Below are 22,150 nucleotides of genomic sequence, written 5' to 3' on the forward strand. Positions count from 1 at the left end.
TGGAGAGTGTGAAACAATGGGGAGAAATTACCTGGTTCACTCAGACACAGTACATTTTGCGGCTGGTTAAAAATCACTCCGGACAGGGTGATGGATCATGGTGATGGGTATACAGCTTTATAAACTTACTAAAAGTAAGCGTGGACCTAAAGTGAGTGCCTTTTCTTTCCCTCTGGGACTTGCACTCCCTCCAGATTCCTGTACCTGTACCTTCCTGCCCTTTGCAAAGCTATTCCCAGAAAAGGAGTAGGAACCACCATTGCAAAGGTATCGAAGATGTCTAAGTGAAGGGGTTCGTTCAGGAGAAGGCACATACCCTGGGATAATTCCGGGTCATTCTCATTCATTTAGTAACCCCTTGGAAGTGTCTGCTAGGCTGGTGTCACCCCATAGGTGCAGGTGACTTCTTTCCCCACTCACGTTCTCCTGCTCGAATGGTGGCGGGTGACACACGGCCAAGCCCATGCGCCCAGGTGTAGAATATGGGCACACGGGCTTGAGCGGGCGCCTTGTGGTGTCCCCCAGGCACAGACATCAATGGGGCCCTGCAGAGGGGCATCAAGCTGCTCAACGACTATGTGGCCCACAACGACATCGAAGACCGCAGTGTGTCCCTCATCGTCTTCCTGACCGATGGGAAACCCACCGTCGGGGAGACCCACACTCTCAAGATTCTCAACAACACCAAGGAGGCGGCCCGAGGCCAAGTCTGCATCTTCACCATCGGCATCGGGAACGACGTGGACTTCATGCTGCTGGAGAAACTGTCGCTGGAGAACTGTGGCCTCACACGGCGTGTCCTTGAGGAGGACGACGCAGGCTCACAGCTCATCGGGTCTGTACGTCCGTCTTCTCCACGCAGGGGGACTCGGGCTCTCAGGAGGGGGAGGAGGGTTGTGGGGTCGTAGCTCACTACACTGGGAGATGTCCTAAGGGATGCTTAACCCAGGTCCATCGGGTTCAGATTCTGGGTCCTGCTTTGTGACTTTAGGCAAAGTGGAAGCCAGTCTTGCTCGGTATCGTCATCTATAAAGCGAGGATTGTGGTCAGTCCACGGAATTGAATGAGAAAACCAGTGTGAAGTATTGGCAGGACGGCTGCTGCATGTTGGGGGGTCTGCTAGCTCCTATGGTCGTAACTGTCTTCTTGACAGTTCTAGTGAATTTTCTGGCTGGTTGTCTAGTGTTTGCTCTAATTCCCCCTGAGGCGTACGTAGGAAGAGAGGCGCTGTCTCCATTTTGGGTACTGGGTAACACTGGCCACTGATTCTCTTACTGTTTTGAGGTGGAGAAGAAACTAGTTCTTGGGTTTTCTGTCTCCATTTGGAGCCTTCCCGCAGCTGTCATTTGCCAAAAACAAGTGTGACCTCGCCGCTGACTCGAGCACGTGCTGACACTCCATTCCACGTGATGAGCTTGGTGATGAGCTTGGGTCTTCTTTACAGCAGATACAGTAGATATTTAAAAGGAAAAGTGAGGTTTGGGTAGATTCGCAGCTGTCCAGTAGCCATACTCAAGGAATATTCATTAATGATAAACCTAATTGGAGGTCTCCGAAGTGGGCAGTAAAGGTGGGTCCTTGGTTCGGGGCTCGTCACCATTCTCCCCCTCCCGCAGCGTTTTGGTCAAAGATTTCTTTTTCTTCTTCTTTTCTTTTTTTTTAAAAGATTTTATTTATTTATTTGAAAGAGAGAGAGAGAGACAGCATGAACACGGGGAAAGGGAGAGGGAAAAGCAGACTCCCCACTGAGCGGGGAGCCCGATGTGGGGCTCCATCCCAGGACCCTGGGATCATGACCTGAGCTAAAGGCAGATGCTTAGCTGACTGAGCCACCCAGGTGCCCCATGGTCAGAGATCTAAATAAAAAGATTTGCTTCCCACATTTTCAAAATTACTCAAAACTATATAAAAAGAGGGAGAATGTAGTGCATTATATATTAAGATTTAGTAATGCTCTCAAAAACAGAAGCAATGACTGTGAAACATACCAGCTGCCCTGCTGTATTTCCAAAACTATCATCGATACTCAACAGCTAGCGAGAACTCACGATGCACCAGGCTTTCCTACATCTGTTGTCTCTGGCAAGCCTCACAGCCTGGGAGTGGCGTAGTAGCATCCAAGAAAGTTGCCACCAGATGACCCTCTCCCGTATTATCTGGACACACTGGATTCTGCTCCAGGAAGTCGCTCAGAGACTCCTGTTCCTTCCCTTTGGTGGCTCTTCCCCCTTAGGTGTCGTCTTTAGCTGCAGGGTTGAAATTAGGTCCCTATCATTTGTAAATTCTAGCCCCAAAGAGGGGGAAAGAAAAACCAGATTAAGAAGCCATTTTTTTTTTTTTCAAGCAAGCATTGCAGAAGTTGTCCATCTCACTTCTACTCACACTCCGTCGGTGAGAATGTGGTCATATTTGGCCCGAATAGAGGCTAAGAGATGTAGTTGACAGCTGGTGGGTAGAACTCAGGAAAGAAGGGAAGAAGGAGCAGTTGCTTCAACATTCCAACTTTAGAGAGGAGGAGCCCGAAGTTCAGAGAGGCTACACTACACGCCCCAAGACACACAGCCAGGAAGGGGCTAAGCTGGTTTCCACAGCCTGTGCTGTCTAGATCTTTGGAAAGGGGATTTTGCTGGTCCCCTTACTCAGCAGAAAGCACCCTTGGAACAACCAGGAGAAAAGCTAAAGTGAGCAAATGAGGCGTTACACACAAGCCTAACCTCAGCGTCAAGATGAGATTCCTCAAGGGTAATGGTCTTAAGCGCACCTGGAACACGTGTTTGGTTCAAAGGAACATGTCTTACGAGGCCCTTTGAGAAATGTGGTTAGGTACATAAGGAAAGTTACCGAGAGGCCGCTCAGCTGGGGATGCTTGAGTCCGTGTCATATGAAGAACAGCTCAGGAAGCGGAGTGGGCGGGGGTTGGCCGGGCGGCACACAGATTTCAGGAGCACACAGTAGTGTCCAAGACGTTTAAATGCCGGTGTTTTTCAAGGATCTGAACATTGAGGGTAGATTAGACTCCTCACACCGTGTTGCTCCGGAAGCAGAAGAGTACAGTACGTGGAAACTGGAGGAAGCAGGGTGTGAGCTACTCCCGGGGCTCCCCTTCTCGTGGGAACCGCTGGAAGGAGGAGGGAAGCCTGTGTGGTAGTGAGTTCTCCGTCACCAGGGGTGTTCAAGCCACTGCTGTGCCATGAAGTGTTCTGCTGGGCAGTGCTGACGTGAGGGGCCTCTAAGACCTTGGTCCCTGGCAGATAGAACCCGTCCTGCTGCGCCCACCGCGGGCCCTGACTCTGTCCCTCTGTCCTTCCGCCACAGGTTCTACGATGAGATCAGGACGCCTCTCCTCTCCGACATCCGCGTGGATTATCCGCCGGCCATGGTGGAGCAGGCCACCAGGACCCTGTTCCCCAACTACTTCAACGGCTCGGAGATCGTCATCGCGGGGAAGCTGGCCGACAGCAAGGCGGGTCAGCTGCACGTGGAGGTCACGGCCAGCAACAGCAAGAAGTTCGTCATCCTGAAGACAGACGTGCCTGTGGAGCCCCAGAGGGTGGGGGGCGGCGCGGGGGCCCCCAACCACGTGGAGCGGCTCTGGAGCTACCTGACGGTGAAGGAGCTGCTGAGCTCCTGGCGCCACAGCCGCGACGCGCAGGAGAAGGAGCGCCTGAGGCAGCAGGCGCAGGCCCTGGCCCTGGCCTACCGCTTCCTCACCCCGCTCACCGCCTTGAACTTGCGGAGGTCAGCGGCGCCCGCCGAGACGCCGGAGGCCGTCGTGGGCCCCGAGACCGTGATGCAGAGCCTGCGGGGCGACCCCCCGCAGCCAGGTGAGCAGGGGTGGGGGTCCCCCCGCCAGCCCCAGCCACTGTCCCCTGAGGGAGGGCGACACTGCTGTGTTTGTGGGGCTGCAAGGGTCAGAGCTCTGAAGAAAGTCAGAAGTGGGGCATTCCTCCCAGAAATGTCCTGGGGAAAGTCAGTTTATGGGTAAATCGTCAGGGTCAGGGGCCTACCCCATGGCGGGCAGTACTGGAGGCTCCAGGCAAGAACAAAGCCCAACGTTTCAGTGTCCTCCGGCCTCAGTGAGTCCCTCAGAGCTCTGCCTTCTACCAGCCGGGTGTGCAGGTTCCCAAAGCTGGGGGAACGGGGATGGTTGTGTGGGGGTGGGGAAGTGGGGTGCGGGGGGGCATCTAGAGATAAGCCGCGTCCCTGGCAAACACACAGCCTCCAAGGGGGTCCTGCCTCCTTCGCTTGCACCCCTGCCTCCAGGAAGGGGAGAAGGTCTTCCCCTCCGACTCTGGGTTCGTCTCGTCCTGACCACGGATGTGAACACCAAAGTGGCGGATTCTCGACATCACGCAGAATCTAAGCAGAAACCATCCTTTCCAGTCTCGTGCTGTTTTGTCGGGAGGAAATCAGTACCACAAGCGGAGGAAAGGAGAGTGAAAGGCGTCCGCCCAAGCAGAGCCTTACAACCTCAGTAATAACCGCTTGTGGCAAACAGCGTGGTTTTTACATTTTGACATTTTTATTAAATTCCTGCCAAGGTCATATCTCCTAAAGAAAGGGAACGGACAGGGACCCAGAGCCTACAAACGCTGTCTCGTTTATTCCTCCCACTCTAAGCTCTGCGCAGCCCCTGGGTGTGGTAGAACGAGCGTAAGGGTAGGATGTAAGCGTAGCTGTTTCTGCTGCGTGGCTCGGGGCAGGTGTCTGAATATCTCTGGGCTTCTGTTTCCTGGTCTATAAAACGTGGATACGAATGATTTCTCTGAAGGGCCGTTACAAGGGTTCGGTGTGTTAGAGTCTTTGGTACAAAGCTAGTGTCTTGGAAATGTTAGATCCCTCTGCCACGAGGGATGTAGAACTAGACATTTAGGTTCAGATTATAACTATATCTGGACTATAACTGTTTTTTTAAAAATATTTTTTATTTTTTAAACTGAAAAGTAACAAAGTTTACCATCTTAATCATTTTTGAGTGTACAGCTCAGTATTATGAAGTATATTCACAGGATCTTTCAGAACTTTTTTCGTCTTGCAAACATGAGACTCTGTACCCACAAAACAACTCTACCCAACCCTAGATTCCATAACTGTTCATTACGTATGACAGCGCCTTCCCTTCCTGTACAAGCAGAAACCCTAGACCGGAAGAATACAATCGGATTTATAGAAGAGTAAAATAACCAAGTCTTCTCATGGTTCCCCTTCTCTTGTGTGTTGTGTGGCCAAGCTCCTTCTTTGAACAGATGTTTTTAACTGAGCACAACTGCATTGAAAGCTGCATTTTCCTCGCCCCAGACCTCGTGCCTGTACCTCTCCTCTCATCCTCCTTAATGGTAACAGTGCGGTTCTCCTCTTTCTAGGCCCTGCTCTCCAGAAACCATACAGCCCAAGAATTAAAGTCTCCAAAACCTCAGGTAAAGAAAAAAATGTGGTTGTGTGTCACTTGAGGGCTGAGGTGTTTTCCAGATGGAGGGCCCACAGTTCCCTGGCATTAAAATGCCCAGCCTTGCCTCTTACTGTACAGACAAATATTTAACTGGCAATAAAATACAGGACCCACGGTCGTTCAGCAAAAGGCAGCGGCAGGAGGCAGTTCTGAGAACCAGGGCGGCCAGGAAACCGTAAACACTGTGGCTGCCTCCCCAAGGAGCCTGGCAGGGCTGACAGCAGGACAGACGGGCAGCAGAGGCCCATTTGCATCATGACTGAGTTTAGAAGTTACTTTTTTCAAAGACGTGATATATACGTGCTTCGGCTCACGGTGGTTCAAGTATCTGTGATGTGCAGTTTATTATTATTATTATGTTGAGCTTCGGCTTTAGAAGGGAAAGATCAATAGGATACCATAAAATTCCCTTTGGCCAGCTTCCTGGGATATAATAAGCATCCAGATGGAACAGCAACACGAAGGTGGGGTTTTAGTCTTGCAATGTACACGCCTTCCTTCCTCAGTCTCTTCCTGCCTAGCGGCTGATGTGCTCGACGTGCCAGGAGCGTTCTGGAGATAGCCAGGCCGAGAAGGACGCACGCGGTCCCTGACGGGGCAAGCACAACTCTTTTGAACACGCACATGCTTTGTGGAATTCGAGGAAACTTCCCTCTTGGATGCTGCGTGAAGTAATGAGCGCCAGACATCTCCTCCCCTTTTTGAAACAAGCAGCATCCTTCCTGGTGACAGGATTTGGATGATTTGAGTAGAAATGATGTGGTGTGACCACAAGAAACTCTCAAAGAACTGTCACGTGGTCACAGTCATACCTACAGGGTACCAAAAACATGGACCAGGACTTTGGTCTCCTAGGGGTGTCTTTTTTGCTTTCTGCCCTCATCTGCAAAAGACCAGTATCTTGTATTTGTCTATCATGGGGTGCTGGAGGCGCGTCCCAGAGAGATCAGCCAGCTTCTTTCCTGGGCCTTTCTGAGTCATGCTAGGAACAGGAAGGGGTTTTGTTTTTTTAGCGGTTGCACTGAGGACATTAATTTGCTTGTGACTTGAAAAGACTGACCCTCTCCAGGCTTGTGTACATGTGTGTGCACGGAACACAGAAAGGCCTTCAGAAACATGCCGTGTTTGGCATAAAAATCAGGAAGAAGCTAACTCTCTAGTCTTGTGAGGGGAGAGAGTTGGTGTAAACGGTCGGGAATTATTTGTCGTGCAGGAAGAGGCAAGGCTGTTCGTGCTGACTAGAGGCGAAAATGAGGGGAACGCACAAGCACCAGAGACGGGCCACGGGCTTTGGTCTCCGCTGTGGGCAAAACTCTGAGAGCGTTGAGGTCCAAGTGCCCGAGAGGCAGGACTTCCACGGCCATCGCCGACCATCCTCCCTAACCCCCAGTGTCTCTGAACCCCTCATGGTCACCGCCCTCAGTCGGGTTTGCTGGTGGCCACTGTCACACAGGGACTAACCCCGTGGCGCTCCGGTGACAGGAGAGGGAGGGTTCACATCCGCATCTCCTGCCTGGGGTGGCCAGAGGAGACAGGAAATGATTTTCGGTGGCTGAAGTGTGGTGACAGGATCATGTCTGGGTGTAGGGACCCGAGTTCACGGATGCACCTCGCACACCATGTAACGCTGGTGTGTTGCTTCAGCCCCGGGCACCTTCCCCACTTGGACGTCGAGGATCAGTGACGGGTGAAATAAACAGTGCATGAGCCAGGAGAAGGGAGTGTGTACACACAGAAGGCACCTCATGAATGTCTTGTGTCTCTCGCTCTCTCCTGGTTTTGCCTGCTGGTCTGGCAGCGGATGGAGACCCCCATTTTGTCGTGGATTTCCCCCTGAGCAAGCTCACCGTCTGCTTCAACATCGATGGGCAGCCGGGGGACATCCTGAGGCTCGTCTCTGATCACGCGGACTCTGGTACGTTCTGTGACCTCTGGGCAAGTGTAATGTAGGTAAGACTGCCCCCCTCTGTTCTTGAGACGGACGGCCACGAAGATAAGGGGGTACATCACAGACACGCACTGAGGACTGTGAGTGCTTCATTAAAGGAAGTCGACGGTGGGGCTTGGAGTCAGGAAGACAAACACTGGAAGCCCTGCTCGGACTTGAGCCTTGTAACCCGGAGGCCGTGGTATTTGCTCTGCCAGTCTCACCAGGCTATTGCAAAGGCCAAATTCCGTAACAGATGCGAAGTCGTTTTGTAAATGCACAGGGGCTGTAGAGATTCAGGATCTGTTATTGTTACCACATCTCTCCATTCCAAAACCAAAACGGTGGGACAGCTGGAGCCCTAAAACCAGCCCTTGTGTTCCTCTGCAGGGCAGACGTGAAGCCCCCAGCTCTGTGTGCACGGAACTCGGAGGTGAACAGGGTTCTGACCCCTGCACTCTGGGGAGGGGCTGGCTGAAAGGGGTCAGTATATGCACAGCCCTCGAGCCACACGCAGGTAGCAGTGCCCGAGGGATGGCCGTGTGGCTGTTCTCGGTTCCAGGAGGATGCCTTTCTTGAAGGCCAGGTGACGCGTGACGCAGTTACGGAAGGTGTGGTCCCAGGGCTCCTGTTCTGCCTTGTTCTCTTGCAAGGCTTCCTCCTAGCTTTTGACCTAAATCTCAACTTGTCCTAACTTAGGCTCAGCAGGGAGATGGGGGCCTGACTGTACCCCCTCCCCCCACCACCGAAGGCGCCCACTTTCCTAGGGACTGTTTCTGGCGTCTTTGTGATCAGGATGGCATCCGGGATGGGAAAGAGCCAGAGAATCCTGGAGCCCTGAGGGTTCCGTACCTGGCTCCTGTTCAGGCTGCGATTTCTCCTCCCTGCCCCTTCCCCTTGCCCCGGGGAGGACAAGCCTACACCTTGCTTCCTTGGGTCCAGCGTATTCATAACAAGGGGACGGCGTCTCTCACACCTTCACGCATGCGTGCCTTCACTCATCCAACAGGACCAAGTGGCCCCTTCCCGCGGGTCAGACGGTGCCCTAACCACTGCCTTTGTCCCCTCTGCCTTCCAGGTGTGACGGTGAACGGAGAGCTGATTGGGGCCCCGGCGCCCCCAAGCGGCCACAAGAAGCAGCGCACCTACTTCCGCACCATCACCATCCTCGTCAACAAGCCGGAGAGGTCTTACCTGGAGATCACACCCAGCAGAGTCATCTTGGACGGTGGGGAGAGGCTGGTCCTCCCCTGCAACCAGAGCGCGGTGGCGGGGAGTCGGGGGCTGGAGGTGTCTGTGTCCGCGAACGCCAACGTCACCGTCACCATCCAGGGCAGCATCGCCTTCGTCATCCTCATTCACCTGTACAGAAAGCCGGCGCCCTACCAGCGAAACCACCTGGGTTTCTACATCGCCAACAGCAAAGGCCTCTCTGGCAACTGCCACGGACTGTTAGGTAGGCAGCTGCTCTCACGCTGGCGCAAAGCCCAGAAGTCAGCTTCCCAGCGTGAGGCTGCTGTTGCCAGCACGGTTAGCTCGCCTGAGCAGTGCAGTCATGAGATGCCAGGCCTCGCTCCCTGGTGACTTTCTAGAATGGGAAGGGGCTGCATCCGCTAGTTCTCACCGGCCTTCTGGAAAAGTGAGCAAAGACTTCGGGGCTCACCCTCTTGAGGTCTGGCTCCTGACTGTGGGGAAGGAGATACCGGCAAGGGCAGTCCCCAGCCCAGCCCCGGGCGCGCGTCCCTCACCCGGCCCTGAGCAGCAGGCCGGCCTCTCTGGCTGTTTTCGATGTGCAGGCCCATGTGGGCCTCTTGCCCAAAAGTAAAGGGTGAGCTGCCGCCAGGGCCCAGTTTAGAAAGCAGGATTTCCTGGCACTCGAGCTGGACGTGTTTCTGTCCCACTTGACTGCCAAGCAGGAGCCGCCTCGCCCAGACGTGGGCCGGGATTCCTGCAGCCTTAGCCGTGCCCTCGCTTGACCCACAGCATTCTGGGGGTGCGGATCAGGAACGGCCGAACTGACGGCTTTCCACACCCACCGAAGACTGAGTCTGGGAGCGGGCTGTGGCCTGGAGGAGAGGGAAGACCCCAGCCTCCTTCCCTGTCCGGCCCGCGCTCTCTCCCAGCTCACGCGGAGACGGTGGTCACTTGTCTAGATGAGTCGTTAGGCAGCTTTCCAGTGTTAGCAGCCAGCTTCCAGAAGGGGAGGCCGCGGCGAGCCCAACCTAGGACTCCCCCGTCCGCACCCCGCAAACAGGCAGAGAGGTGTGAGTCTGCTGGGAGAGCGCGGCCTGTGAGGGCAGTCAGGTGCACCCGCCTCTGGGCGCATCTGTCCCCCGCCCGCAGGGAGCCCCGTGCACTGGCTGCTCACCAGGGCCCGACACTGGCACGAGCTATTTCGCCTCAGGGCTGCCCGCGCTTGGCTCAGACCCGATGGTCTCTTGTGTCCCCCCAGGTCAGTTCCTGAGCCGGGACGCCAGGCTCACCGCGGAGCCCTCCGGCCCTCCGTCCCCGAAGGCAGGCAAGCCGGCGGAGACCGTCCTGAAGGTGAGAGGGCACCAGGTCCCGGTGGTCTGGAAACAGCGGAAAATCTACAACGGGGAGGAGCAGGTGGACTGCTGGTTCGCCAGGAGTAACGCGGCCAAACTGATCGACGGGGAATACCGAGACTACCTGGCCAGCCACCCTTTTGACGCACAGACGTCCTTTGGCCCGAGACCCTCCAGCGGACTCTGACGCCGGCGGCCGGGACGCATGAGTGCGTGACAGGGAAGTGGTCTTCGGGGACCCCACGGCGCGCTTCCTGTCGCTTGCGCATCTTTGTGTCTTGGCAGCGAGCTGCCACCCGTGACCTTCCGCTAGCGGCGTGGAGGCCGCGGTCGGCCTGAGGGAAGGCTAGAGTCAGGCCTCGGAAGCGGAACTGTCATTTCCTCCCACTTCCTGCTCCTGCCTCCACCTTCCCCCCATCCCACAGAGAAAGATGGTGGCCCAAGGGGAAAAGGTCACCCTGCGTCTCATAGCAACCGGCTTGTCTGTCTTGTCGCCTGTCGTAACTGATGACGGCACATCCGCCACAAAGCTCCCTTTCTCCGTGGAGATGGCCACGGCTGGCCACTCTGCTTCTCGCCGTATGCTGGTGCTTAGGAATCCCTCCTCTTAGAACCACTGTCTTCTCCAGATGTGTAGCCTCAGGGGGACCTCTCATGGGGCCCCGGCCATGGGCAGGCAAATAGCTCGTAGATTTGATCACTGTAAACAATTAAGCCTTTTCTTTGGAGAGGATTTTCTCCTGCTGTGATATCTTGCCTTTGAAAGTGAGTTTTCATTTTAAAAAGAAAAATTTGGTTGGAAAGAGAAGATCTGCATCCCAGATACCGATGTCTGACGGGCTCTGTAAACCACTGGGCAGTGCTGATGGGCGTGCTTCTATTTATTCCAGTAAAGCTAATAAACAGGACTACCCGCGTGGCTGTTCTTCACTGGCCTGTCTGGGTTGGAGAGCTAGCCCGCGCTCTCTGACTTGGCACCCTCCCCTCGTTGTCATAGTTCTGGCCTTGCTTGCTAGCGGTCCTCGGGGAGGTGACAGATAGGCTCTCGCAGGCGGGGCATGGGAGACGGCGGCAGCACAGAGTGTGGTGTCAGCCTCCTCCCAGGAACAGGCTTCCAGAAGGCGGGGTGGACTCACGGCCCAGAGGCCTGCTCGCATCTCAGAGAGGTAAATCCCGTGGACCACGCGAGAGGGGGCACTTTGGTTCCAGAACTCGGAGGAGCCATCTGCTGCCACGAGGCAAAGGTTAAAATCAGTGGCCAGGACTACAGAGGTCAGGGAGCGACACCCTTCTTCCAGCGGGGCCCCGTGCCAAGCCTGTCACCCTACCCAGGGGAAGCGGGGCCGAGGGTGGCATTGGGGGCCCCCACTGCCCTGTCCTCCTCGCCAGTTCTTGCTCTTGCTGTGGGGTTGTCTCGGGGCCCCCAAGGTTCAGCAGAGCCTGGTCCTTGCTGGGTGAGGCGCGCAGTTGGGACGCACATGGCGAGAAGGATTGGGGTCAGAGAAACGACTACCGGAACGTGAGGCGGATTTGAATCAAAGCTTTGGTGCCGGCCTCGCAGGGGGTTTCTTCCTGTCGGGAGAGACTCCAGAGCGTGCTTCTCACGCGATGTGGAAGCCTCCTTAGCACTTGGAGAGGACTCGGAGCTAGGAAAATTGTTTATCATGTTCGCCCTCCCCAGGGAAGCATTTGAGCAGCAAAATGACATCCACATGTTCCTAGCAGACCAGGCGGCTTCGGGAGGTTATGGGGGCAGGGGCAGCTTTTTGTTCTGTCTCAGAGACCTGCTCTCGCCCCGCTTCGGGCCCCCAATGGGTCCTACCCAGCCCACTCCGGGTTCTGGGGCTCCCGTCTTCCCAGACTCGGCGGCCTGTCCTCATGCCAGCGCGGCAAAGGCACCAGCCCAGATGGCCCAGCCCGTCCGGCGGCCTCAGGGGACACCCACAGTCCAGCCTGGGCCCCAGGGCTGCCAGGAGAGAGCCTGCGGCGCTTGATCTCAAGGTTGTGAGTTCAAGCCCCACGCTGGGCATGGAGTTTCCTCGAGAAAGAAAAAAGAAAAAAAGACTGTAGGGAGAACCCTTACTACACAACACCCGTTACCGCTGCTTCCTGAGAGCAGAGACTCTTCCTGTGAGGTACCCCTCCTCTCCTTCTCTAGGGGAAAAATGGTTTTTGAGTATCACGGTTGAGCTTTTATTCTCATGTTTTTACTTCAGACAAATCCCACTTTTCTTTTTCCTCCTCTTCGCCGTCTCTTTTTACTGCAAAACTTATTTACCCTCAAATGATCTGTTTCAGCCTGAGATGGTGATATCTCCAAAAATCTCCGCAGCCGTGTTACACTTAGAACCTTGTAATTGGAGTGGAAAGCAGTATTTTCTGCTGGCCATGTGTGTTGTGGGTAGCAAGCTTTTAAAAAAGTAAACGCAGGGGCTCCTGAGTGACCCAGTCAGTTGAGCATACGACTTTTGATTTCAGCTCGGGTCGTGGTCTCAGGGTCATAGGACCGAGCCCCATGTTGGGCTCCCCACTCGGGATGGAGTCTGCTTGAGATTCTCTCCTTCTCCTTCTGCCCTTCCCCCGACTTGGGCACCCATTCTCTCTCATTCTCTGCTTAAAAAAAAAAAAAAAAAAATTAAGGAATAAATTAAAAACTTAAAATCAAACGCAGAGGAAAGGAGGAATTCCTTTTTCCGGTGGGGAAACTGAGGCAGAGTCCAGTTGAGTGATTCTCCCCACGTTACGTGGCAGTAGAACAGGGCCACGATGAATGCCCAGAATTCATTTTGTTAGCTTTGCCTCGATTTCAGCTCGTGGGCCATCATTTCTCTCCCTTGAGCACCTGTGAACGGGGGCAGGGTGCTAAGTGAGAGATTGAGGGTCAATCTCACGTTCTCACCACAGCCGGTGTTAGCACGTCCGAAAAGTTAACTGACTGAGGTCTCAGCGGGTCCCTTCCTGGGTCCCTATCCCCTCCCTCATCTGAAGAAGAGAAACATCTGAGCGGGGTCCCTCTAAGGGTCTTCTCATTTAAAGCGTCACATTCCCCAAATAAAATGGATGGGATGTTCCCCACCCCCGCCCCCATGCTGGGTGTTTCCCTTCTTCATTCTGACTTTTCCAGGATTTGCCACTTCCAGCCAGAGGGAGTGGGACCTGGAAGATAAGCCACAGGGTGAGGCTTGGGCGCTGGGAGCCAGCAAGATCTCCTCTTTGACCTTGCCGGGCTTGACATAAAGTCTTCCACCGAATCGTGTACCCTCGTAGGTAGATGAGGGCCAGGATTCACGTCTTTACACGTACCTCCTGGCTACAGCGAATGGAAGTAAGGTTTGCGCCCTCCCAGAATTCACGGGCTGCAGCCTAAACCCCCAGTGTCGTGGTATTTGGCGGCAGGTCCTGTGGAGGGAGACGCGGTCCGGAGGGTGGGGCCCCGGTGGGATTAGTGCCGTCCTAGGACGAGGCGCTGGAGAGAGGATCTTTCTGCTCTCAGTCGTGCGAGGACAGCAAGAAGTCAGCTGTTTGTGAACGAGGAAGAAGGCTCTCACCAGACACCCCATCTTCGGGCTCCCCGATCCCGGACCTCCAGCCTCCAGCGCTGTGAGCAAGAAACGTGCGCCAAGTCACCCGATCGATGGTATTCTTGGAACAGCAGCCTGAGCTGACTAAGCTGCTGAGGCCAAAATATGAATTCTGTCCCCTGGGTTAACTCCCCAAAATGGACACAGTGCTGCTCCTCTGTCGGAGGGGCTCCTGGAACCCTGAGAACATGGTCCAGCTAAAATAAACAGCAAATAAAGCAACATAGCTAAGCCAAGACTTAGAAATGTAACTTTAAATATTTATTTTAGTCCGTTTTAAGGAGGGTAGGAGATACTTCACATTCAAGAGCCTTCTTTCTTTTTTTTTTTTTTTTAAACAAAGAAATTGATGTCTAAAGACAGCATATCGGTCCAATTCTGTTTTGAGTTAGGGCTGCAGGAAGTAGAGCCCGGTGACTCTAACTGTGCTGCTTACAGACATTTCTGAACGACACGTAAATATATGTAAACGGAGGAGTGACATGGGAAGAAGAACATTAAAACAGCACAAGGTGACCGGCCTTACGCGCCTGTCAGACACAGAGAGGCGCACCTGAAACCTCTCTGTCCCTTATCTCCTGAGACTCGGACTTCCCAGAACTTCTGTCACCTCCTTTTCTGGTCCCTCATTCCCACACCCTGACCCCCACTGTCTTGCTGCTGCTTCTTCCATTTGCCTCCGGGGCGCCTTCCCTCCTCCAGGAGCCTTTCTAGCCCGTGGTTGAGACCTTGCCCCTCTGGGGCTGAGGGGCCCTGCGGATCCCTGCTGAGCCCTGTTAAATTCCGAATGGAGCACCCCTGGGGCAGAGCCAGCACAGCCACAGAACAGGAGTGACGGCACTGGAAAGCCGCGTGAAAGAGAAAACCAGCAGACACCGGAGAGCCGGGGCGTCAAGTCAGCCCCCCGCCAGGCGCTGGCTTCTTCATCTGTAACACGAAGGGGCTGCACTAAGACCCCAGGATCTTTATCTGCTGCGGGCAGATGAAGATACTTCCTGGACTTCCAAGTACTCAGTGCAACATGATCCACTGGCTGACCCAGTGGGTTTGGAGATCCAGTGCTCCAAACCCAGGGATCCAGAGGAAAACAGAGCCCAGCCTCCAGGGAGGTGGCGGTTTGGAGCGGGAGGTAGAACGAATGCAAGGATGGAAACAGCGCCGGAAACGCCGTCCGCGAACGTGGCCGTGGGCTGCGCCCCGCGTGCGGAGGAAGCACAGCTGTGAGGGCAGGAAGGCAGTGGGAAGCGGTCCAGAGACGGACAAGCTGCGCACGAGCAGGCAGGGCGTGTGCAGAGGCAGCCACAGAACGTCCTCCTCTAAGTCAGGTGGCCCGGAGCATCTTCCGAGAGGCAGCAGCCTTCTCACTCTACCCACCTTCCGCCGGACTCGGGGGCCGGTTCCGTCCCCAGCCCTGCGCTCTGCGCTGCCAAGGACACCCAGGGAAAGCCACCGCTCCCCGTGCCCCTCCCCGGGGCTTCTGCTGGCATTGAGCAAACTCAGCTCCCTCTTTTCCACAACACGATCGTGCTCCGCTCCACCTTCTGGGCCCCCTGACCCCCCAGCTGCCCCCTCACTGGCCCCCTGTTGGGGAGAATACCGTAGGAGCCCCCCGCCCTTGGCTTGGGCTCGTAGCACAGCGGCTCGCTGGTCTTCACGCCCCCTCCTGCCCGCGGTCACTGCCCACCTCCACTCTCACGCCCCCTGGGTGGGGGCTTTGGGGATTTTCTCTCTTTCTCGAATCTCCAGGCTCTTGTTTCCCACCAGATTCTGCCCTCTTCGTTCCAAATGTCACTCTGGAAGTGTCCTCTGGTCTGAACCCTGTCCCCAACCTGCTTCCCTTGAGCTCTCAGCTTTCTTTCATGTCTGCCTCAGGCGTGCTACAGAGAGAGGTGTTCAAAACGCCTTTTTTTTTTTCTTTTTACCCCGTAAGTGATTAACTCATCAGATTCAGCTTCTGCCCTCACTACGTTGAGGGGAGCCTATGTCAGACGTCACGCTCCCTTTCCTGATGTCAGCCCACCCCCAGCCGTTAGGGTCTTCAAACCTCTACCGCGTGACTAGGTCAGCCTCATCCTCTCTCTGGAATTCTGGATCACTTTGCTTCTTCTGTGTGATTAAAACACATTTTTTTTAGTCTCTTTTGCTGAATTTCTCTCCTCCTACCAACCCTTGGGCTTGCCCTCAGGCTCCCCGTCGGTCCTCTCCAGGCGCATCCCTAGGGATCTCGTTCATTCCTTGCTTCAGCCTCTGGCTCTGCAGAGAGGGTGCCTGAAGAGAGATTTACAGCCTTGACCGCTCTGGGGACACATCCCTTCTGTTATTTTGGCATCAGCTCAAACTCAGGAATAGAAGTGAACTTTCTATCTTCAAAGTGTCTGTTTTTATTGTAAGTCTTTGGGACTTGGGAAGAAGAGAAGTTCTAGCAATAGTCTTTTCTATTGGAGTCGTTGCTAATAAAGGTTAAAGTGTGTGTGTGTGCGTGTGTGTGTGTATACATTTCATAGGAGTCCAATTTAAAATGAATTTTTATTGACACAGCATTCTTTCTAAAACTTCTCTGTTAATGATATTATTTTCTCAAAACAACAGCTGTGTTTGTGTAAGAGAAAGCCCAATGTCCTGATTGCTCATGGGGAATTTCTGGTTATATAAGATGAAACACGTGCAAAGCTTATTGATATGTCACTTAAATAATTTCATCGCACAATCAGTACCAAATTCATTATAAATACATTTTTGTATGCTCTTTAAAAATAAATACTACTTGGAACATATGAGGGCAATGTAGAAAAGACAGTAGTCCCAGTATTTGAGTGGAACGAATGTATGTGTGGTACACATGCATATCCTGTTAAATTTCCAACTAGAAGTCCGCCTGACATTGCTGGAATTTTCCAGCTCTGTAAATGCCATAGGACGCTGAAAGCCAGCTTCTAGCCTGCACGTTCACATAGATGCTATGGAAAAAACAGACCTTTCCACGGGGAAGGCAGAACCAGTTCAAAGTTTGATGGCTCAGCTCAGAAGCCAAGTGTATTTGCTTTTGAAGAAGGCTGGAGCCCAGGAATATTCTAGAAACTGAAAGTTCTCCTTGGCAATCCAGGGGCAACTCTTTATTTTTTTCAACCTCTTTAGCCTTTTGAGCCTGCCTGGAAGACTAAAACTGAGCCTTCTGAGAACTTATGATGAGAACATAATATAAAACTTTGTGTGCTACTGATGGGCCATAACATTTTTTAACTGTTCGTGCAACCTTCCCAGAAGCCAAAATGTTTCAAGACTAACATGTTCGCCTATTGTTTCATTTACCCAGTATTTAGTGGGCACTAACTATGTGGAGGGCATCCCTGGAGATAACATTTCATGCAATTAGTTGTGAAAGACAGCTGTGTGCCCACACAAAGGTCCAGATAAAATGTATGCAGTTTTGAAGAGGAAGGGCCTGTTTTCTATCTGTCGGGGGAAGGGGCACTGGCACAGGGTCTAGCCTTTCAGAACTGGGGAAGCTTGGAGGGGAAAAGTAGAAGTATTTTATGTAAGAGCTTACGTATCTTTTTGAAAAAGATTTACCCATCTATTTTAGAAAGCGAGAGTGTGAGTACGGGAGGAGCAGAGGGAGAGGGAGAAGCCGGCTCCCTGCTGAGCAGGGAGCCCAATGATGCAACTTGGGGCTCTATCCCAGGACCCCGGGATCATGACCTGAGCTGAAACCAAGTGTTGGATGCTTAACAGACTGCAGCACCCAGGTGCTCCCCCAGAACTCACTATTCTTTTTTTTAATAGATTATGTATTGGAGAGAGAGAGAGAGAGTGCGCGTGCATGAGCTGGGGAGAGGCTGAGGGGGAGGGAGAGAAGCTCAGGCAGACTCCACGCTGAGCGCAGAACCTGATGCAATGTGGGGCTTGATCTCACGACTCTGAGATCATGACCTGAGCTGAAAAAAGGATCAGACGCTCAACCGACAGCGCCCCCTAGGCTCCCCCCACCCCCCCGGGGAACTTAATTATTCTTCATAAAAATACTAAAATAAAGGAAAATAAGTTGCGCAAAAAAACCCTAAAATTACAGGGACATCAAATGCCTCACCCTCGTGACATAGCTCCTCTTGGAGCACAGGCCGGTCTGGCCACAGTGCCTTTGCTTGTCTGGTGACCCGGGACGCTCTGGACAGCACGAAGGCAGCTTCTGCTGTGACTCTGGGTGGATCTCCGGAGCCCGCGTCCAGGACCTGCTTTAGTGGGTCAGCTGTGTGTCACAGGGCAAGGGCAGAAGAAGGGAGGCCGCAGGGCAGCCTGGAGCGGTGACTCCAGCCACAGCCTCTGAAAGCAGGGGTCCGCGGCAGGAAGGCTAACGGCGCCAAGGGGCCAGGGGCTGTGCTGGGCTGGAGGCCACAGGATCGCACCAGGCACGTCTTTCTCCACTTTCCTTAGAAAGCACGTGGGAAGCCACTGTCTGAGGCACAGCGCTGTGTGCTGGAGGGACATGGAAGCAGACCTGGGGAGCTCCAGTGCGGTGAGCCGCTGGGGAAGGGGGTTCCAGGCCACAACCGTCACACCGCAGAGGCGGAGAACCACGGAACTCCCGTGCACACTCAGTGGCTTTTAAATGTCACTCGCCCTCCTTGGAGAGACGCAGACCAAGCGGCTGTGGATGTGATGAATGAGTCGCGGGCCTCGCGGGCAGGGGCTCCGGCTGGGGAGGCGGGTACTCAGGCCGCTTCCCCTTCCTGCTGTCACACAGCCGCTGCAGCGTGCAGGTGACGTGTCCTAGTCTCTGCGGAGGGGACAGGCGAGCCCCCACAGAGCTCTGCGCAGGTAGGGAGCAAGGAAGGAGCCCGCATGGACTTAGCTCTGGGGCCACGGGCAAGGATGGCAGGAGGGCAGGAAGGTGCCCGGTGGTACAACACCTGGAGGTCTCCTGTGTCCCCAGACCTTGCTGGCACACCCTCCATTGTCGCATGGCCATGGGGGAAGCAAACGGGGGGACAACCTCTGGGGTCTGGAACGGACGACGGATTCCTGCGGTTCTGCTGGGTTCTGCTGCGATGGGCCTCTTGCTGCCTTGGCCCACGCAGGGCGGCCCCCGGTGTGTCCCCTGCGCCCGCATTCTCCGTCTCCCTCCCCCTGGGGCACCTCACCCCCACCTGAGCCCCGAAGGCACTGTGGGCCCCGTCTCTGCTGTGGGGCCCGCTGGCTCAGGCCCTCAGCGCCCTCCCGCAGCTGCTTGAGTGTCTTTGCCCTCATCAGGGACCCAAAGGGCCTTGACCCATCACACGGCCTCCTTTCTTTCAGTTGACTTTTATGCATTTACTTCAGAAGCTCATGTAAAGTTGCAAAGTTACGAGCCAAGGATATTCCCGGCTGCCTTCTAACCATATTAAAAACAAAACGCGCAGAGACCGTGAAATGGTGTAGTTGGCCCCCAGAAGGTGGCAGCGTCCGGTCACCGGGGGAACACCAGTCCGGGGCTGGTGGAGCTGCTCGTGTTGCTGTAGAAAGTGGACGCCCGCGAAGTCAGAGCACAGATCACGGCGTCCGCATGTGTAGGACGAACCTACCAGATCCTGACGTCCTGGGGCTCGACATCACTTCAGTCACAGATGCTGGTGAGCACCGGCCACAGCACAAAAGCTAAAATATGAAATCTCTCTCTCTCTCTCTCAAAAAAACCCCCAAAGAAAAGCTAAGCACAGCTGACTCCTACTAAAAGCCATCCAAGCGCATCTCCCTGCCGTATTCAGACGGCCATCGTCCATGGTCCCAGCTAAGGGCCTGTGCGACCATCTGAGCCAAATTCATCTGGTCCGGGTCCTCGAATGACCCTCACCTGTCCTGGATCACCCAGGGGCCCATGCCTTGGAGGGAACGGAGCCTAATTCTCAGGATGATACCTGACCCTGTTTCTGGTTTGTCTCGCTCCCTAAAATCCCTCTCCTGCCCCCACAGGGAGACCAAAGCAGCGCCCAGACCTCCCTGCAAGGTCAGATAGGGCCAAGCCTATTCTTGCTGGCTCCCGGGGTCACGGTGGAAGCTGAGTGCCCGCGACCCCCGGATAAGCGCACATCCACCATGGCTCGGCCCTGGCGCCCCTCTCCCCCCGGCCCGCTAGGGTTACAGCCGAATGTGTTGGCCGAAAGCAGAGACTCTCTGGCAGGCTCAGGGAAGCCTGTGTCCCCACGCGGGAGGTCCCGGGCTGCCCCTGCTGCTGGCCGGCTGGAAAAGAATGGAGCTTATTATGTGGGGTTGGGGGTGGGGAGGAGACAGCGAGGTGTTAAGCAGTGAAAATGGTTGAAATTCTAGTCGCAGGGATGCTGGCAGCGCGGCGCCTGCTGTTAGACAGTCCGATGAACTCTGATAAACCCGAGGCACTTTCCCCACACCCGCCTGGAAACCCTAGCCGCCCACGGAGGGGAGCAGGGGTGGCTGGGAGGGGTACGGGGAGATGGGCTGGGAAGGCCAGGGAGGGGGCTTTCTGCATTTCCAGAAGGGCAGGCAGGGGTTCGTTCAGGTCGGGCCATTCAGCTACTGGGCTGGTGACATCATGGGTCTGCAGCGGGAGCAGGGGCACAGCTGGGAGGGGGCCCTGCCTGGGGCCTGGACAGGGGTGCGGGGAGGAGGGAGAGAGTGGGCAGCAAGAAGGCCCCGGCGCTTGGCTCAGACTCTGTGGTGGTGAGCCGAGCCAGGGAGGGGGGCTCCTCCTGGCAAAGGGTCCCTGGCCAGGTCCCTTGCCTCTAGACAAGCTGGTGAGAAGGCCTCCCCTTCGGGAAAGCAACACCCCACGTTTCCCTTTCCAGCCTGGAGATTGGGGTGACCTCTCTTGGGGGATCTGAATTTGTATGCCTACTCTCAAAATCAGCCTTAAAAAAGGGGCAAAGATATATCTGCCGTGGGATCCCAGAACCCTACCATGGTGAATCTCCTGCAGGAGATGAAATGGTCTCCAAGATACCCGTGTCCGCTGGCTTGTGTTATTCACAATCGCCAAGGTACAGAGAGAAGGAGGGCATCTTTCAATGGACAAATGGATAAAGAAAATGGAATATTGGGCGCCTGGGTGGCTCAGTTGGTTGGGCGACTGCCTTCGGCTCAGGTCATGATCCTGGAGTCCTGGGATTGAGTCCCACATGGGGCTCCCTGCTCAGCGGGGAGTCTGCTTCTCCCTCTGACCCTCCCTCCTCTCGGGCTCTGCCTCTCTCTCTCAAATAAATGAATAAAAATCTTAAACAAAAAAAGAAAATGGAATATTACTCAGCCTTGAAAACCAATTTGCAGGGCACCTGGGTGACTCAGTTGGTTAAGCAACTGCCTTCAGCTCAGGTCAAGATCCCGGAGTCCCAGAATGGAGTCCCACATCAGGCCTACTGCTTCTCCCTCTGACCTTCTCCCCTTTCGTGCTCTCTCTCAAATAAATAAATAAATTTAAAGAAAAAGAAAAAGAAAAACAATTTGCAACAACGTGGATGGATTTGGAGTCTGGAGGGCATTCTGAGTGAAATAAGCCAGACAGAAAAAGACAGATACTTCATGGCATCACTTGTATATGGAATTGTAAAAAAAAGAAAAAAAAAAAAACAGAAAAAAAACAACACGACAGTTGAACTCATGGGAACAGAGAGCAGAGCAGTGGTTGCCAGGGGCTAAGGGTGGGGGCAAGGGGGGCGTGTTCGTCAAAGGGCACAAACTTCCGGCACTAGGATGGAGAAGATCCCAGGGTCTCACGTATAAGGCGGCAACTACAGATGGTAACGCTGGATCATAGACTAGAAATGCACACAGAGACTGAAACTTCAGTATTACATAAAATGTCCCAAACAGGGTTTTGAAGATCTATTGGCACACTGGTGTTGATAGCAGCTAAATTATTTACAGAGTCCAAGATCCAGAAACAACCCAAGGGTCCGTCGATGGGTAAATGGGTGAGCAAAATGCCGTGTCTCCACACAGTGGAGTCAAATTCAGCATCAAAGAGGAAGAAATCCTGTCCCACACGGCAACATGGGTGTGCCTTGAGGCCGTCGTGCTAAGGGAAACAAACCAGCCACAAAAAAAACAAACTCTGTAGATTCCACTTCTAGGAGATACTGAAAATAGAGTCATGGAGAAAGTACGATGGTGTTTCCGGGCGGCCGGAGGACAGGGGACGAGGGAGTGGCTGGATGTCTTCAGAGTTCCAGATCTGCAAGGGGAGAAAAGTTCAGGAGATCTGACTTACAGCTCAACGCTGCCGAATTGTGTGCTTAATAGTGGTTACAATGGTACGTTTCATATTATTTTCAAAAATTAGGCTCCGGTCCTGATCCCAGGGTGCTGTGAAGGAGCAGGAAGCCTGCTTCTCCCTCTCCCACTCCCCCTGCTTGTGTTCCCCCCCCCTCTCTCTCTCTCTGTGTCAAGTAAATAAATAAAATCTTTTGTTGTTGTTGTTTTTTAAAGACAAGTTTCCTTGAGAGGGAGGAAGCAGAAAAAAAGCACAAGTAGACGACAGATCAAGAAATAGTTTTTAAATGCTTAAGGGAGAAAAATAAGACGAAAGTTGAAATCAGAGAGGGAGACACACCGTAAGAGACTCTTAATCCTAGGAAACAAACTGAGGGTTGCCGGAGGGGTGGTGGACAGAGAGATGCGGTAACCGGGTGATGGGCATGCAGGG

At 54.2% G+C, this 22,150-nt stretch overlaps 1 protein-coding gene across 1 annotated transcript in view; it reads left to right on the forward strand.

The window, feature by feature from the left end:
- Window positions 1-10,841, forward strand: part of ITIH5 (inter-alpha-trypsin inhibitor heavy chain 5) — a 72,482-nt gene extending 61,641 nt beyond the window's left edge. The window contains exons 9-14 of the mRNA XM_032349793.1: window positions 526-835; window positions 3,316-3,824; window positions 5,364-5,417; window positions 7,248-7,364; window positions 8,455-8,832; window positions 9,829-10,841. Coding sequence (XP_032205684.1) covers window positions 526-835; window positions 3,316-3,824; window positions 5,364-5,417; window positions 7,248-7,364; window positions 8,455-8,832; window positions 9,829-10,109 — 1,649 coding nt within the window. The 3' untranslated portion in view covers window positions 10,110-10,841. The remainder of the gene's footprint in view (window positions 1-525; window positions 836-3,315; window positions 3,825-5,363; window positions 5,418-7,247; window positions 7,365-8,454; window positions 8,833-9,828) is intronic.
- The last annotated feature ends 11,309 nt before the right edge of the window (window positions 10,842-22,150 follow it).

This window comes from Mustela erminea, chromosome 6 (genome assembly GCF_009829155.1).
Source record: "Mustela erminea isolate mMusErm1 chromosome 6, mMusErm1.Pri, whole genome shotgun sequence".
In the NCBI taxonomy this organism is placed as follows: Eukaryota; Metazoa; Chordata; class Mammalia; order Carnivora; family Mustelidae; genus Mustela; species Mustela erminea.